The 19260-nt window shown below is 40.3% G+C and overlaps 1 protein-coding gene across 4 annotated transcripts in view; it reads left to right on the top strand.

The window, feature by feature from the left end:
* The window catches only part of DCLK1 (doublecortin like kinase 1), a 352724-nt gene extending 333759 nt beyond the window's left edge, over positions 1–18965 (top strand). For all 4 annotated transcript variants that reach the window (XM_050766067.1, XM_050766068.1, XM_050766066.1 and 1 more), the window contains one exon: positions 13795–18965. In XM_050766067.1, the coding sequence (XP_050622024.1) occupies positions 13795–13959 (165 nt within the window). In that variant the 3' untranslated portion in view covers positions 13960–18965. The remainder of the gene's footprint in view (positions 1–13794) is intronic.
* The last annotated feature ends 295 nt before the right edge of the window (positions 18966–19260 follow it).

Here is a 19260-nt window from a genome sequence, read left to right as displayed (position 1 = left end):
TGCTGCTTTATCGGTTTCATTTTAATCTTGATTGAGATGCCACACCCCCTCATTCCTTTTTTTCACCCATTATTCACACTGACATTTGCCAGCTTTCTTTCCATTGCACATGCTCAGTATCAATTTTCCTTATGGTTAAAAGGACAGTATATTTAGTGCTAACGCCAAAGCATTTTCCTGATGTTGCTAATTAAAACAATGATTTCCAGTGCTCTTCTGTCCCTTAACAAATGGAAGAACAATAGCACGCTAGTGTGTGTTCTATAGAAGTATATACTGTCATTTTAAAGTCATCAAGCCCAACCTTGACCTAATTAGATGGATAACAATGCATTTACACTTTAGTAGTAGAAGCGCCTCAAAGTACAATGGGCTATAGAATGCATTGTGTGTGTTGGTAAGCTTGTGTTTTCAAATTCTCCACCTTTTGTTTTGTTTTTGTTTTATTGTTCCCTCTTCCCCCTGGAAATCCCTCTATGTATTAGCTATTGCATGAATTTATTTTTCAATATTTTGTAACTGTCAGATTATTTAGCCGGCTTATCTGCTCAAGCAAAAGGGATTATGGGAGGTATCGATTTTTTAAAAACTGGGTTAAGAATTCTATCCAATCGCTTTCTATTCCAGTCAACTGCCCTGGCATTTCCTTCAAGGGGCATTGTTTATGTCTCTTTAAGTTATCCACAAGCAGGATGGTTTTTGATGGTTTGAGAAATGAACTCTGAGAAATCCTAGGGAGCTTGTTTTCTCCATCTTAATGTTTCTGAAATGATCTCCAGGTAACGCTCCACGTCTTAGTGTTTGAAAAAAAAAAAAAAAAATTCCATTGGTTTTGACATTTGTTCTCTCCAAACTATGGAGCCTATCTGGAGTAAGACAGTAGCTGTCTGATATTGTTTCATGGTTAGACCGCAAAGTTTAACCAAAAAAAATAAAATATATACGTATGTGTATATATGCATATATAATGTATATGTGTGTATATATATATGATTTTAGCCCCAGTTGTTACTCCTGGTTATTTTTCTATAATCAGACACTCAAAACATAGTACATAGGAAAGCAGAAAGGGGCATACCTTGACAAATGATTCAGATATACTAAAATCATGATCATTTCCAAATCTGTTTAAAGCAAGAAAACACCCAGAGCTCAATAAAATTTTCTAAGGTCATTTTTGACATAGAAGACTATTTGTGTCTTCTCCGTTTATAATGCATGTAGGAGTTGCACATTCATTTATTTAATTTACCTACATAATTGGCCTTATAGATGTAGAAAGAACTTAATTTTTGACTTTATTTTGGAGGGAGGAGGGTGGGTTCATCATAATCTGCCTTTGTGCAGAGCCTTCTTGTTTGACTGTATCACAGAAGAGAATTCATCCATCTTTTACTTTTACCTGGAAGAATATATACTTCCAGAAGATTGCACCTATCAGGAATGCGCATCTCTCTAAATTTTCACAAACTGAACATGCCCCTGTAGGCAGCACCCAGTTCAGGCACAGAACACTGGGGGCTCCCTTCCGGGAGGGTCACTTCACCTCAAGGGTAAACATTGACCCTAGAGTCTAGCCACATTAATTAGCTTTGGCTGGTTTTGTACTTTGTATAAATTGAATCACAACATGCTCCATCCTTTTAAATTATGTGTCTCTTAATGTCAGGAATATTAACCAGAGATGTAAGTGTAAAGTTAATATACAATTAAAAATAGGCATCAAGTATGTCTAATTACAGTTGTGCACATTTGTATTATAAAAATTACACATATAAAGTCACCTAATTTCAAAAACCTCTGGAAAATTAAATTACTAAATTTGTGGGATTAAGGATGGGAACTAAACCCCAAGTAAACACAATAATTAATAAACATAGCCAAGTATAAAAAGGCCATTTAACTAAAATCCTAGTGATGGCTCCCATCAGCAGACAAAATGACACATCCCTGAATAATGGGCAGGAGCAGATGGGAGATAATCTCTTTTTTCTTGCGCACATAAACTGCTCTGTTTTCCAGCTGGGGCAGTAACAACAATGTTTATAGTTAGTGCTGTACCGAACAGCGCACCCAGTATGTAAAGCTAAATTGGAGAAATGATGCTAAAAACTCATCGGCATATATGCTTAATTAGGAAGTTTTATAATGCCATTTAGCCCCAGAACGTACACACTCTCCTTACTGATTGCAAGTGCTTGCCTTTTATCTCCGCAGAAGTGGGAGCATTTGTCTAACCATGGTGGCAGCCAACTTTCTAACATAAACAATCATTACAGGCGAGCATCCCCGCTCCCAATTGTTGTGTTTAAAGCGCTCATGGCTGTTTTTACTGCTCTAGGCAGAACACTTGGGAGTCACGCTTGCTTTTTGTAAAGCAGATCACATAAGGGCACAGGCTGGGAAAACCGTCTCCTCAGGGTGCCCGGAATGGGTCTGTCCCTCTTAACTGGCTTTTTGGTGATTATAGACAAATAGTGGGGGTTGTTTTCCCCTTTCTCGCCATTCTCCAGCCTCATACCAGAGAGCTGCTTCCAAGGGAGCAGCATCCTTCACTTGACCCATGCGTCCAGGAGACTTTGCTCCTGTCACCCAGAGTCCAGGGGGGACGCTGCCCCAGGAATGAGCTCACTGCGCTATTCTACACTCTCCTAAGAAGCCACCATGTTCCCCTGCTGCAGGCCACTGGAAAACATTTGCATCCCGTTACATTTTCCCCTTCCTGGAAATGCATCCTTATTCAAAGGGGACGTGGTCACACACATTTCTACCTTCCCAAGTGAAACTGTCACCATGGCAGGTGCTATGCCCTGTAACACACGGGGAAGAATCCTGCACCTTCAGCACACAGAACAGGGCAGCAGCCAGAGCCGGGTAACTCAATTAAATAAAACAAATATCAAAACAAGACATAAGCTAAACATGAGAAACAAGATAAAATGGGGAGGCGAGCTAGGACAAAAGGGTGGTTGAGTTCCCAGGCATGACGTAACTAAAATGTGCATATTGGATTCGAGCACCGTGCTGAAACAGTGAGTAATGAGGCAGAGCGGTGGCGGCTGCACGCCGTCTTTGCAAGGCTATTAAAAGCTGTCATGCTCGGTTGTTAAAAGGAATGGGGTCAGTTAAATGCATCTTGCTCCGCGCAGGTTTGAGAGAACTGTTCCCTTGGAAGCCAGGGAGGAACCTCCGTGCGGTGTGAGAAGGGATCTAGGGCCAGCCTCGATCAGAAGCAGCTAAATGTACACAGCAAGTTGCAATGCATTGCAGGTTGCTTGGTGGCGAGCTGTCCTGGCCTTGCTCTGCAGAGGGAGAGGGCAGTCCCCGCGGAGAGCCAGAGCATGGCTGGCAGGCAGGGCAGATGCTCCACCCACTCCGGAGGCTCCCTCTGTAACAGAAAGTTTGGGGGGTTCAGTTTAACACATCGAAAAGTCATAGGTTTAAACTTCAAAACCACTCAGACTGTGATTAGAGAGAAGTCTCAGGAAAGTAGTGAGGATTGGTCTTGCAGTTGTACCTTGATACCCAAGCATGAGCTATTAGGCCATAGTCTCAAAAGATGAGTGACACCTATGCCTGTAGTGGCATGAAGGTCACCAAGGGTCATTAGAAAGAACATGGGAATAGTGAAACATCTGCGTTGCATTTCCCAACTCAAACAGGTTGCTCACTGAGGTTTTATTTTCTTTTGTTTTGTTTTCAGAGGCCCCTTAAGAGAGGATTCCAATGACATATAAGTCTTTTTAAAATGTAGCTTACTTATTATTAAAAATGAGAAAATGCCATGGCATTCCAAGTCTTAATCATTGAGTGTAAATTGAAGAGATATTTTAACATTTTCCTAAGATTCCTGATGATTCCAGATCAACTGAAAATTGTGTAGTATCATATTGATTCTGCCCTTGCCCCAGAACCTCTTTCCCTCATTTTGACTTAAAAGTAAACATCTGTGCTCTTTTCTACATATTCATTCCTGCCATACTTTGTGAATGCTCCTTAGTGAGGTCATTGAGAGGATAGAGGTTATATGAGGTATAAATGAGCAAGAAATCATACATAAAGAACTTAATTATAAGTATGACACACCTCTTATTAAGAAAGGGTATGAGGCCAGGCGTATTGGCTCAAGCCTGTAATCCCAGCACTTTGGGAGGCCGAGACGGGCGGATCACGAGGTCAGGAGATCGAGACCGTCCTGGCTAACCCAGTGAAACCCATCTCTACTAAAAAATACAAAAAACTAGCCGGGCGAGGTGGCAGGTGCCTGTAGTCCCAGCTACTTGGGAGGCTGAGGCAGGAGAATGGCGTAAACCCAGGAGGCGGAGCTTGCAGTGAGCTGAGATCCGGCCACTGCAGTCCAGCCTGGGCAACAGAGCGAGACTCCGTCTCAAAAAAAAAAAAAAGAAAAAAAAGAAAGGGTGTGAGTATTCATAGGCTGAAATAAACAATTTTCAAATATATGTCAGTCACATGACACTTTTAGAAATTAAAAAGTCTTGGAGGCTGGGTGTGGTGGCTCACACCTGTAATCTCAACACTTTGGGAGGCTGAGTCAGGTGGATCACCTAAGGTCAGGAGTTCAAGACTAGCCTAGCCAACATGGTGAAACCCCATCTCTACTAAAAATGCAAAACATTAGCTGGGTGTGGTGGTGGGCACCTGTAATCCCAGCAACTCAGGAGGCTGAGGCAGGAGAATCATTTGGGCCAGGGAGGCAGAGATGCAGTGAGCCAAGATCACACCACTGTACTCCAGCCTGGGCAACAAGAGCAAATCTCCGTCTCAAAAAAAAAAAAGTAATGGAGATTGAGATTAAATTAACTTAATTAAAGATTGGCAGCCCAGTGTACAGAGAGAGTGTGGCTTTGGAGTCAAGAAGCCCTGGGTTTGGATCTAGTCCACCCCATTTCCTGCAGAGTAACCTTAGGCGAGTTACATTCTTCGTCTGATTTTCAATTTCCACACTTACAAAAGGGAGAAGAGCGTTATCCACCTTCAAAATCTGTGGTGAGGATTAAATTAGCCTGCCTGTGCAAAAGTGCTTTCACACACCCCAGCCCAAAGAAGAAACTCAAAAAAAAAAAAAATTGATATCTGTTTCCCTGACTTTCAAGAGCAAATCACCCACTCCACAGATTTTGCTGAGAAAACTGATCTCTCTTCAGAGAGAGGCATTTGTTATTAGAGTAGAATCATGAACTTTTTAAATGCTCTGATTAGGGTAAAATGCTCAGTAATGTATATGTTATATTTCTTGTGAGTATTTATGGCATTATGTTTTACCTGAAGTAGCTATAGCTAAAAATTCTGATGAAGTATAAGTTTAAAATGTGATCCTCTAGGACAGGAATTGGCAAACCACGGCCAATGGGCCAAATCTAGCCCACTTCCTTTTTTCGTAAATAAAGTTTTATTGGAACACAGTCACACACATTCATTTGCAAACTGTCTATGGCTGCCTTTGCCCTACAGCAGCAGAGTTGAGTAGTTGAGTCAGAGAACCATGTGACTTGCACAACTTAAAATATTAACTATCTGGCCCCTCCGGAAAAGTTTTCCAACACCCTTTCTAGGGGGAAAATATGTCTAAATTAAAAGGCACCATCTGTACAAATGCAAATTCCACAAGAACAGGATTAGGGCTTATTAAAAACTATATCTCCACTGCCTAGTAGAAGATGCCTTCAATAAATATTTGTAAAGTTAACAAATAAATGATTGAGTTCTCCAAAGAAGGGACCATTTTTTCACTGATTTTCAGGATAGACATGTTTTTGAAGAATTTGGGATCCATCAAAGTTTGGGCAATCAAATCACATACGAGATGCTCCAGAATAACATCCCACTTTTAGCAATCCAGGACTAAGCTTTTTGGCAAGGCTAAAATGGTTTCTGCAATAAAAGGAACTACCCCTGACTCACCTGCTTTGTAGGCACTAAATTTTCATAGATTTTTTTAAGGCAAACTGTGTTTTTGGTTGCTGTTTAGTTTACTCATATGATGGAGAACAAACATGGCAATTCCACGGAGGTTGGGCTCCTATAAGAAAATCAGGGGCTGTTGGGCAGAGGAAGCACACGAATTTTGTCCTGAGCTCAACCCCCACCAATTGGCTGTAATTTTAACTGTCTGATAGGAGGCCATCAGAAACCCACTGCAGAGCTAGGCCAATTTAAGACTCTATTAAGAACCAGGTCAGCAGGAGAAGCCTATGTTCAAGATTATTAGTGCAGAAGCATAAGGTCAGCTCTCCCAGGAAAATGGGGAATAAGATTTAAGATAATCATGCCAAGAAAGTAAGCAGCTTGGAAGGCTACTCAGTTGCATCCCACGAAGGCCTCCTTTTGCCATTTTAATGGTTGTCTTTTAGAAAAGCCATGCCATGTCTTCAGATACTGTGTCATTTCTGGCAAGACCTCAAAAGGATATGAAAGCAAAACACAACAACTGCAATAAGCATGAGAGTAAGCCCAATAAAATGAGGAGGGTGGATATTTCAATCGATTTGTCAGTTTAATTTTACTAGCAAGCAAAACATTTCCAAACTGACAAGCAAATCGTAATGTAGTCCCCACAGAGTGAGGGTAAGCAAAAGAAAGGGTTCCTGAGATTAATGTCCCAGCAGCTGCATCCCCAGTTCGGTCTCCTAGGCAGTATGAATAATGGATGGACTAAAAGGCAAAATGCACAATAATGTTCTTTTATTAATGAAATGAAGACTATATGTGATGGCTAGCCATAAATTAAGAAAAGCAAAAAAGGAAAAGCAGTCCACATTTGCCTCTGAAAAATGCAGTTACTTAAATCCAATAATTACTGCCATGACAGAAAACATTGCCTCACAATGAAAATGAGTACATCTCTTGTGAATCCTGCAAGTATTGCAGAACAGAAATATGTTTGGTCCATAGACTGTAAGGCCTATTGTTTGCTAAGAGAAAAACATAACCCATTAAGTAGATTGATGGTGATATTAAGCATATTCATAGAATTTCATAGGTGAAAGTTTCCCTAGGGATCATGCACAATAACCCCCCTTCAGTCTATGGACCTGGAAATTGGGGCTCAGTGTGGTTAGAAAACATGTCCAAGGTCATATAATTAGCTGAGCTAGGACAAAAAGCTAATTCTCCTGACTTCCACCTACTGCTGCTTCCAAGGGGATTAAACTTAAGCTACCAGACAAGACAAGCATTAGAGACGTGGGGTGACTCAGACTGGCAAAATCTAAGCTAATGCTTCAATTCATGTTCTTGATTATTCCTGACCTTCCTCCTCTATGCTATGTTTTTCCTTTAACATTACAGACATACCAGATGGGTAGTTCATATGTCTTTATACGGAGTTTCCAAATTTAATGTCAGAACGAAGGATTTAAACTATCTGAGCACATGTGGAGGATACTGTCATTTCATTGTAACAGAATAGGCCACTGGCCAAATTCAGTAGATGTATCCTTTATGGGAATAAATCTGATAATAGGCAAGCACTGTCTTTTATTTATGTATGCCTGGTGTTATGGCAGGCACCAACATGATGGGGAGGGATTTCCCTAAGATTTTCAGCTACCACGTGTGCAACCACCTGAGTTGCTGAGGTAGCTGGCATTATTTTACCATTCCTCTGTTTTCACACTTGATCTAGCATCTGCTAAGGGCTTTGTGATAAGCCAGGGCTTACAGTTCATGGTAGAAATATGCAGTGTTTCTGCTGGGTAGGACAGGTTTATATTAGTCCATTTCTCTATACCATTTTATTTAATCAACCATGTGTTCTCTCTTTACCAGCTTCCCCCAGGCCATCATTACTCAGCTCTCACCCAGTACACAGCGTGGCGGTCGCTATCATGCACATATTTGAAGTAACTAGGTTAGAGCTGCATCCTTGGTTACCACTGGTCAACTCCAGAATCTCAACAGAGTTCTTGCTTACCTCTAACCTGTGATAATTAGCACCAAAATGTGATAATGCACTCTTCAGAGTCTCTTAGGATCTCTTAAAGAAGTGGTAACTTACTAAGGAAACACTTGGGAATTCTACCGCAAGCCTATTCATGTAGGTTCCGACAAAGCTACAAATTTATATGAACAAAATAACTAATAAAATAATAAATCCATTAGGAACTCTTAAGTGTTCATGGAGCCTCAAGCCTATACCTGAGGACATCCTTAATTTACAAAAATAGGCATTAAGAAGAGACCCTATTTGCTTGATGTCTGGGGATTTTTTTTGTGACTGATAAAGAGTAAAGCTAGCCACACACACACACACACACACAAAATCAAGTTGACTCTTGAGGACTCCCCCCTGACCCCACCAACAAAAATAGTACAGCTGCCTTTTAGAAGTGGTTGAAAGGGCTCAGAATCTGAAGTTGTGATGCAGGATTTCAGAGGAACAAATTATGTTTCAAATGCTTTTTTTCTTTTTCGGGGCGGGGAAGACATTTTCAATTGGATTACATGTTTTATGACAATACTTTGTAAAAATTATATAATAGCCTATAGTGCTATTTCCTTGGTAACTTCATCTGTCCCAAACTGCATATCTGGGCTACCAAATTCATTTGGAAAAGATGAACTGCACCTATTTTAGAGTCAAGTTAATTTTGTGGCCACAAACTTCTAAACATCATACGTTACAGTGTTTAGTATAATAAGAAATTAGACCGCAATAAATGCTTGTTGGATGAGTGAATTCGTAAGAGAATTTTAACTTTATCTGACATAAGAATTTGGTCATATTTGAAACATAAGTTATAGTCTTAAATATTGCCTCTTAATACTTTTAACTTCTTACTCTTTTGTGTTAGAGTTGCTTTGAATTCTATTTTTTGCTATTGTTATTATTCAGAAAGTATACAGTCCCCTAAAATAATGCTATATTAATTAAGAAGTATTTAATACACACTTAATATGTGCGCCACAGTCTACTAATCATCTGGAAAATGCAAAGAAGTTTCAAATTCTCCCACAGAATAGTTGGCAAAGTATTTGGGGAATATGCAAAAAAAAAAAAAAATAGAAGGTCAGTGTGCAATTAATTCCCAAAAGTTTGGTCAAAACAATTCTTGCCTAAGGAGTTTAGAAAGAAAAAATATGGTACAGAAGGTAAAATTTGATCAAGTCTTCAAGAATACATAAATTGGCAGGGCGCAGTGGCTCACACCTGTAATCCCAGCACTTTCGGAGGCCAAGGCAGGTGGATCACCTGAGGTCAGGAGTTTGAGACCAGCCAGGCCAACATGGTGAAACCCCATCTCTACTGAAAATACAAAAATTAGCCAGGTATGGTGGTGGGTGCCTGTAATCCCAGCTACTTGGGAGACTGAGGCAGGAGAATCACTTGAACCCAGGAGGCGGCGGTTGCAGTGAGCCAAGATTGTGCCACTGCACTCCAGCCTGGGCAACAAGAGTGAGACTCCATTTAAAAAAAAAAAAAAAAAAGAAAAATTTGAGTGGGCAGAGAGAGGAAGAGAGGTAATTTCGTGTTGGCAAGTACCTTGAACCAAGAGGTAGATGTGAGAATGATTAAAGCACATTCAGAGATATATCAGTTTGGACTGTTTTTATGGCAAGTGAAGAAAACCAAAACCAAACTGACTTAAGCAAAAAAGGAAACGTATTCTTTTACATAACCTGAGAGGTTCACAGGTTGAGTCTGACTTCAGTGATGGATGGATCCAGCACTCAGTTAATGCTTGGTTTCTTGACATCTCCAGCCCTGCCCCCCTGTGTTGGCTTTAGTTTTGGACTTCACATGGTACCCAGGATGGGAGAAGCAGCTCCAGGCCTGCCAATCTCTCAAAATTGGGATTCATTATAAATGTGAAGTTCCAGCAAAAGTCTTACCGTGTCCTATTGACGGAGTCGGGTGCCCATCTTGGGCCATTCATGGATATTGGGGAATGCAGTAAATTCAGGCTTACTCCTGAGTCACAAGCCCACCCCAACCCTACTCCCAGAGATAGGAGTAGGGTCAACTTCATTGGAATCATGGAATGTGGGAGTGAGGAGGTATCCAAAGGGAAATTAAAGTATAGTTAACCATAGGCAGAGTAAACAGATGCTGTGCTTGAAAATCAAGTGTCCACTAAAGGAAGACAATGACTCTACTTATGCCATAGGATCATTTTAAGTAATAATAGGTACTACACCCTAGAAGTTTTTATTGGAAGCACATTGCAAAGGCTAGGCCAAGGAAAGAAATTGGGCTTTATGAGGAGCTGTAAATAAATTAATTGGACCTTGTAGAAATTGACTTGACAGCGGTGTGCAGAATGGACCAGAAGGTGGGTGCTCCAGAGAGAAGCAGATCACCTCTATTATATTTTCTCATATTTCAAAAGCCACAAAGGTTTTGAAGAAAGAGAAACAGATCTCCTTCATTGTTTCCCATCTTTCAAATGCCACAAAGTTCATAGAGTGTCTACTGTGTGATGTGAACTGTGGAAAACACAGAGACCATATCCAAGGCTTGACCTTGGTCCTCCAAAGAGTCTACAATGTGGTAGGGGAAACAGTTAATTAGGGTGTAGGCAGGATGAACAACAATAACGGTACTAGATTGTCATGGAAATAGAGAAGAAAGAAGTTCCGAAAATACTTTCTCTAAGCAGAGTGGGCGGGGGCCGAGAAGGAAAGACCTGTGGGCAGTGATGCCTTCTGGAACGTCTCTGAGAGCAAGTCAGTTGGGAGTCCCCAGTGCTGGTTTGAGAATATTATGAGGACCTGAGGGGTAGAAAACTGCACCTCTGTCATCAGACTCAGGTTTCCTTAGGAGTTTATGAGCGTCAAAATTCAGAATGTGTTCACGGGATTGTCCACATGGTGGATCCTGTCTGCTTCTACAAAGAGAAGTTTCTCTGATCATCAATGTGGAGAAGCCACTGTCTTTTGGCCTTTGATACTACCTGTGGCCGATGTCTTTCCCTAGCTCATGCTGGCTGGGAACAGAGAAGGGATGAGCTTCTGGGAGTGCAGTGACTTTAATTTATCATTTCAATAAACTTCAGAATAAATGGGAAGACACTGCTTGGGCTTTGCACGGGAGAAGATTGAGTTCTGTTCCTAGTTAGCAATGCATATGGGCAAGTCTCTCCACATGCCTAGGCCTCAGCGTCCCTGCCTGTAAAGACAGAGCATTGGACAAAAATGCTTTATAAACCCTCATTGAACTCTAAGAGTCTGCAAATCCAATAGAGACAACCTTGAACCACTTATTCCATGACACATGCCCATGACCATGATACATTTCCAAGAATAAGTGTCATGAGCATCCTGGGGATCCATGCACCTGAAAGCTCAGGAGCCTTTGTGCATGAGGCCTTATCTACAAAGGTGAACATTTAGAAAGCTGCTGACTAGGGAAATCTGTAGGAGTGGCCAGAACTGACTGCTTCAACAGGGACAGGGGAAGGGCTTTCCAGGCAGGACAAGTAAGGAAGGGAATATGATTGTGCTTATAAGGATTTGCAGAAATGAAGGTGCAAATGAGGGTGAGGGGACCATCCAAGCATGGGCTCAACATTAAGTGCCACTGGCTTCTGCATAAACTGAATTACAGTATTTGTGGAGAATGGTGGGAGAATGGTGTATTTCAGTGGCTGCAGCTAAGAGTGTGAAGTACTGAGTGGATAATGGGGAAATGAAGTAAATATCAAGAGGGCGCCAGTGAAACTAAAGGAAGGAGGGAAAGTACTGAGTTAAGTTCTAACGTGGGCTTTGTGCACATTGCTTTTCTATAACCTGCAGTTATTTGATTTTAAAACAATATCTTACATCAAGTTGTAAAGAAAAGAATACCTTACATTTCTGGGAGTCTTGGCTGTTTAGAAAGCATTTGCACATCCATTTCTACCTATAGCAACTCTATGAGAGTGGAAAGGTGCTCCTTATTTAAAAGATGAGAAACCTGGGTGAATGGTCAGCAATGGACAGAGTGGGACCCAAAATCCCTGATGCAAAATCCCTGACAGAGTGGGACGCAAAAACCTGATGTGCTTTTCTTCCCCACATCTGACTGCCTCTGTTCACAATTCATTCCAATGCCAATGACTTTTTTCTTTCTCAAAGAGGTAGAAATAGAAAGATTTCTTATGACCAAGAGGTGTTTATATTACTCTTGGATTAACTACAAAATGCTTTTTATGTAAGGCAGACTAAATAGACGTCTGTTTTTTTTACAAACATTCAACTCTACACAAACAGAACATTTCAGTTTGCTTTGAAAGCAAAATACCATGTGTTGTAACTTTACAATGTTTTAAATAAAGTTAGGAATTTGGGTTTATGACACTGAAAATGTCATAAAATCAATAGGTATAAGACTAACAACTATATGAGCGTCCTTAAAAATTCAACAAGTAGAATCAAAGGTAGACGTTTCAACAGACCAGTTACTGAATCATTGTATTAACAATCTAGTGAGACAAGAAGTGAATTATTGAAGTTTATCTTCCTCATTGGTTTGTAACACTGTTCATTCAGTGGGTGGATAGTTTCTAAAGTAGAGCAGTTCAGCCTAACGAAGCCATTTACTGTACTGGTTCTACACACTGCCTCTCTTTATCTCTTTATTACTTCATTTTGGAACTTTGATTGGCCTATTTTAGATCTAAGATTGCCCTAATGCTATACTGCAGTTGTATGAGGGGCTTAGTTTTCACTTTGTTCTCAGAACCAGGCTGGCTATAAATTTATCTCTGTTCTTTGAAGGAGCTAACAGTAAATTTTCAGGAGGAAAAATGGTGGCGTATATCCCCATAGAGGAAAAGTAATCTCTTAAAAGCAGAATAACCTCCAGGCTACATCCTTTTAAAGAGGGATTTTCAAACAAGAACGCCTTCAACTTTTATATGCGTTCTATATTTTTCTTCAGACCTCATACCAACTCTTCTGCTTTCTGTGTAAGATTTCTCTGTAATGACCCCATTTTCCCCCACACCCATTAAATCTGTGATGAAGTCATGCTGTCCCCCATTCTGATGTCATGGTAACTTCCAGAGCTACAGGCAGATAGCACATCCGGGGATTCATTGGAGGTCTCCTCAGGAAATTGAGGCATAGAGACTGGGAGTTGGAATACTTACAAAACTGAATCTCAGTTTCATAAATTGCCACATACTACGATGAAAATGAACTTTGTAAAGTAAAATCCGTGGGAAGGTTTCCACTTGGTTTAATTGCATTCAAAGCAGTGTTCAATTTCAGGCATTGGTTTCATTAAAATTAAACCAATCCTTCCCAGAAATTCATCCACACTCCCTCATCAACAGATAATAAGATCATTTAGAGTGAGGAGGTGCTAAAAGAACAGGATGAGCCGTGGCTCCGTTTCCATGTCTGACTGACAACTTCATCACCTTTCATCTGTATTATGCAGCTACCCGAGCTGCATGTTAATTGAAGTTGCCCAAGGGGGGTTTTTACACACAGGACTCAGGCACCCCTTTTCAGAGAAGATGGGGGTGTCCTCTGGCTAGCCTAGGAGCCACCAAGGGTAAATAAATGTGGAGCTAGCAAAAGTCTGGGGAGGGGTGGGGAAGGGTCAAACCCAGTACACCATCCATCCTGCCTGTGCCTGCAGCTATCATGACCAGGTCCCTTAAAGACCTGGATTTGTGGGGAGCAGAGGGCTCCTCGAGAGTGGTGACTGTCAACAAAAAGTGTGCCATGATGGACAGGTGAACTTGGCCAGTGTATTTTTTCTGACCTCAGAAAGTTCTAGAAAGAGTTTGTTTTACCATTTCCCTCGCCCTAATTGTCCTCTTTCTCATTTTATGCCCCTGCTAGACCACCGCTCTTGATAAGGAGAGGCAGGTTTTCCGACGAAGACGCAACCAGGATGTGAGGAGCCGGTACAAGGCGCAGCCAGCTCCTCCCGAACTCAACTCGGAATCGGAAGACTACTCCCCAAGCTCCTCCGAGACTGTTCGCTCCCCCAACTCGCCCTTTTAATAAGACCCTTTTACTCAAAGTCCTAGCTTAACCCTTTGAGACTCTGAGATTTTTTTTCCCCAAAATTTGTGTAAAACAGTTTCATCTGATCTATCTAGCGCTCAATGCTTGAATGGCAGAACTGAAAGTGTTTTCAGGTATCTTTGTAGCGGTTTCCCTTTACTGAATGAGATGACACATGGTGATTGTGAAGATGGTAATTTGCTGCTAATAGAGTCCTCAAAGGGTTAAGGCCAATTTGCAATTTTTTTTTTTAAACTTAGAAGCAATGAATGTTTTCATCAGTCAAGCTAGGATCTGCAGTATGTAATATAGCACTTGTTAACCCTCTGAGTGCATAGAATTTTATTGAGAATTCTTGTTGGGGAATTTTTCAGGTCTTTGGATGTATACACACATGTTTCTTGATTTTACTGCAGATCAAGGGGTGTTGTTAGATGCTGAAATGTCCAGAAAAGAAGGACATTTAGAATGATATCTTGTTTGTCCTTTTCTGTGGGTTTAGAACATGGCAGGTTTATAACTTCGACACACGCACTATTCTTTCTTCTTCACAATCCTATTCAGAAACAGATTTTTTTTTTTCGTTAGAGATATGACTGTCAGTTGCAGTGAGTTCTGCATCCCAAGTGGAGGGAATTGGGTTTGTGGCAAAGAGCTTGACCCCGGAAATAGATGGTGCCCCCCCAAATTGTCTCCACATGAAGATGTACTGATGACGCCCCAGAAATGCTGCTTCCATATCAGCTGCTGCTAGCGCCAGCGCAGACTCTCAGGGAGTCACCATAGCTTGTCTTGTGCTTGGTGAGTGAGGGTCTCTCTACTCAGTGTCAGACATCTACAGGAAAGAAACAACTGGTGGAAAAGAGCAATAAATTGCCCGGTGCTCTGCAGGGCTGGAATTTCAAACAGTAAGAGGGAATAACATCCTGTGCTTTTTCTCACCTGCTTCCACGCACTGTGGTCATCACTGTGCAATCTACATCTAGTATGAAATCCACACATAGGAGAGCTGGGGCACAAGGGGCCTGGAGGCAGGTGCTTTGCAAGATGGCTGAGGAGAAAGCACACTGGGAACACAATCCAGAATGTTCTAACGATAAGTTTTCAGTGAATAAACCACTGGCAAGACAATTCCATGTGCACCTTTAGGTTACCTATATAGTCTCCCAGGAAGATCAGGATGAAAGACCTAGATGATATCCCTGAGGATAAAACCTCCATCTCCTAAAATGATTTTTTTTTATACCACTGTCTTTAGCTGTCCAGGAGGTCATAGTGTTTTTTCTGTCTTTGGGCCAAGTCCTGTCTGAGACCTGTATTTTCACTCCTGTCACCAAATCGATCTCCCTAGTGCAGAGTCTCCAGGCCTGAGTTTCTTCTGGAACAGATTCCATTTTAGAATGGGAATTCGCAGGTTCTGTGCATCACCGCAGTGCTGAGAGAGGATTCTCCTGGCGTGTCTTAGAGGCAGGTGCCCAGCTCAAATGTGCTCCCAAGGTTTGCTGGGCTCTGGGATCCATGAGACAACCAGGGAGGGATACCTCATGATGTTTGCATCTGGTGGCTGAACAGTACCTATGTTCTCTGTTTGAATATATTTTAATACCTGAGAGTCTTAAAATTTGTGAACAACGTTTCTATAGTCCTTTATTTTCAAATGCATGTTGATCTTCACTTGCTGCATTTTTACTCTTCAACCCTGAAACTATGGTCTATATTAATATGGATTTTTAAATCACATGTCATTACTTTTGCAACACCATCTCCAAAATTTTTTCTCCTTTACATTTAGGTTCATCTCTGTGGTCTGTGTTGTCCTGACATGTAAACAGCATATTATTTATTGAGGTTTTTTTTTTCCCCCCTTTTGGAGCATCCAGAAGCGATAACACACAAAATCACAAAGTAGCATAAATTAGTAAATTAGTTGAGTTGTTTTTTGGGGGGAGGTGGGGGTGGGGGGCAGAGAACACCAGAAAGAGTGTTGGTGTGTAGGTAGATTCCATATTAATGAGGAACACTGAATTAGTTGGAAATTGTTGCTTTCTCTAGAAATATAAAGCAAAGCACTATTCCAAGGCTACGGAGTAGCTCTACAGCCTGGCCTCAACTCTAAAAGTATGAAGAATGCAATGGGCAGAGACCTACCTGCAGTGGACTGTCATTTTCCTTTCTTTCTCTGAATTACTGCTTTTTCTGTGGGCATTAACTATATTGCTACAGCATCTAGTGTACTGAGCCTGCAGTGCATGGCTCAGGCCTTTTCCCATCAACGTCTAGGGGGACTCTGGACTGTGTGAAGCTAGGGAGTGTTTCTCAGCACACTGCAGAAGGGCAGCTCAGAAGAATGCAAGGCCCATTCAGCATGGGGATCCCAGCACATCACTGTAGAATTTGAGTGATCTATGCTGAATAAAAAGTGGAATGTGACCAGTCAAGTAGAAATCTTGAGTAATCAGATGGAATGCAATCTTTCTAACATTAAGCTACCAAGATCCTGAATGTCAGAGATGTACTCAGAGGGTTAACAGACAAGCACAAGGCATGCTGACTACATTGGTGTATCCAGATTGCTTTGCTTTTAGCCAGTGCTTTCTAATTTTTTTCTCGACATTCTTGGGATAGTTCAAGTTTGAAATAATTAAGTGGTGGTGTTCTTTAAGGAATTTCTATAACCAAATTGATCTTATTTTTGATTTCACTTATCATAGAACAAATATGTATCATTATGGCAGTGTATCTATGTAATTATCAATTTAATCATCACCACAAGTGTTTCCATATTTTTTCCCAAGTATTTAATATAGCTCTCTTATGGTGGTGGCCTGGTGATGGGGACCATCTTTCTTTTACTGACACATGACCAACCATATGGTATTTTCAAGGGAATTTTAAGATTCATCTTTTCAGTTTGATAGTAGACTAGCTAAGGAAGAACTCTTTCATTACTTGCATCGTGTAAATCATCTCTGTAGACATGTGTTCATATTAATGAACACATTTTTTCTCAACATTGTAGCAGAAATCATTTTATTCGTCATGATCAATGAATATGTGATTTGCTCCAGATCATTAGAAGGAAAAGTAAGATTTCAGTCATCGAAAATGTTTTTACCGTAGCCCTCATCTAACTTACACGTGGTGCATATTAAAATAAACAGAGAAAAAAAATGTGAATAAACTACTGAAAACACTTGGTGTTTTGTGTTCAATGAGACCTTCCTGCAACCTGCTCCCCATGGGTGGCAGTTAACAGGCCCATCAGATATTGTTGAAAGAAAGCAATATATCCATGAATGAAGGCTAAAATTGCAATCCTTTACCCTTTGAGGCATATATCAGTTGAAAACAAAAAGAAAAGAAAATTTGACTTAGAGGGTCACAGAGCTCCCATATGACCAAGTCTCAAGCACATTAAATCACGGTTGTTTACTGGCCAAGGGTGTCCATTAGACAACTCTATCCCTTGCGCCAAAGCTCAATCGTGCTGAGGGAGAGCTTTCTTAATATTACTGTGTTGCTCCTAGCCCTTCTCTGGGTTAGGATCTGTCAGCATTTCTATGATAAACTCCTATTCTCAAAGGTTTTTAATTTGACCATAAAAATGTGCCCCAGGCTGAAGTTTGCTATACAGGGCTGTACCAGAGTGAAGGTTTACTTCCTTCTCTTTCCAACTTCTTCCCCATTCTCCGAAGAAAAGAACAACAAAAAATTCTGGTATCGTCCCTCGTTAATAGTGATTTCAGAATTTTGAAAAGCACCAAAATCCAAGATGGTAGTTTTAATGTAGTTACCCATTCGGATACGTTTTTTAAATTTAACAGGTCACCTGGCGTATATCGTAGATAACATATCTTTTCTATAATTTGTAAGTCAATAATTTTTTTAACTGCTAGATGATATTTTTTGGTTTTTTTGCCCAAGGATTTTAAGACTTGAAGTTGGTCAGTTCAAAACTCAGATTTTTCTACATATTGTCTGCCATGCCCATCAGGAGTTTGGGAAAAATATTCTCACACAGACCCTTACTTTGCATGCAGTTTAGAGGGTCAGATATGTGCTTCTTCTGGAGATAGAGATTTCCTTAATTGTCAAATTTCATGGAGCCATTCTAGTCTGTTGGGAAAAATAGTGATTAAAAGCACTTCCAAAATTAACATTTTTGACAATTCAGATATGATAAGAAGCAGAGGAAAATAACACACTTTACTCTTTTCTTGCTTAAAGGCAAACAAAACAGTGAAACTTGAGGACACACTAAACATTTGATAACTGCAAATGTGCTTTAAAAATTGGTTCAATGGTGCTTATACATGAAACAGTAACAAATGGGGTTCCTAGGACTGTCAGAAGGAATCTTTAGTTTGTATGTAATTACATACTAGAGGAGGAGGTGCTTTTAAGCCTGTCTTTTATTTTTAATCATCTCAAATATGCAACCATTCATCCAGTAACATTAAGGGTCGTAAACCGGTGGGAAACAGGAAATTCAATGGAGAGGCTTAAATGCCTCTGGTGAGAGCGGGGATTTTTGTTTGTTGTTTGTTTATTGCTGGGCTTCAACACTGAGCATCATTTCTGTGATCAAGTTTCTAACTGGCATGTGTTTTGATCATGACATTTACCATATCTTGCCCATACAGACAAATGAGAGATCTAGTTTAATTTTTTTCCCTGAAGAAAGAGCACTCTCTAAAATTAAATCATACCTGTAAATTTCTTCAGTATTTGTTTCTGTTCAATGAAATTGAGGCCCTTGATGTTGCTTTAATGTAAAGGTGTCTATTTTTGTCTGTGATATACTTTATTAATTTAAAGTAAGTAATAGTTCTAAAGTCTTCACTGTTGCTACTAAGAGAAAATAGAATTTTAAAGGTGATGATAAAGATGCTATAATGTCAGTTCATTCCAGTCCAATCAAATGTAGTGAGAAAAAGTCCTTGAATAGTTCTCTAGGGACAATTTCTCACTTGCCATTGACATTAATCTTTGGTGTATTCTCAGAAAAAAATAAAAAGAAATTGAAACTGGTCCAAGGTTATAGTCATATCCTCGATAACTTTTGAAAAAAATTTTATTAGGAAATTAATACTGGCCTTTTTCATTCTGGCTGAAAGAAAATTATTAAAGGATTAGTTGAGTGTGAAATTAGATAGTATTTTGCTCATGCATACTAAAAAGGTGGGTAGGACTTGATGCATTTAAACAAGTTTCTGAAAGGTTTCAATTTGACTCAAGAAAAAATTCAATGTTTCCTTTAAAAATACTGAATTTATCACTTGCTGCATGGATCAGATG

Source organism: Macaca thibetana, chromosome 17 (assembly GCF_024542745.1).
Source record: "Macaca thibetana thibetana isolate TM-01 chromosome 17, ASM2454274v1, whole genome shotgun sequence".
Classification (NCBI taxonomy): domain Eukaryota; kingdom Metazoa; phylum Chordata; class Mammalia; order Primates; family Cercopithecidae; genus Macaca; species Macaca thibetana.
This window is presented reverse-complemented; position numbering and strand designations above follow the sequence as displayed.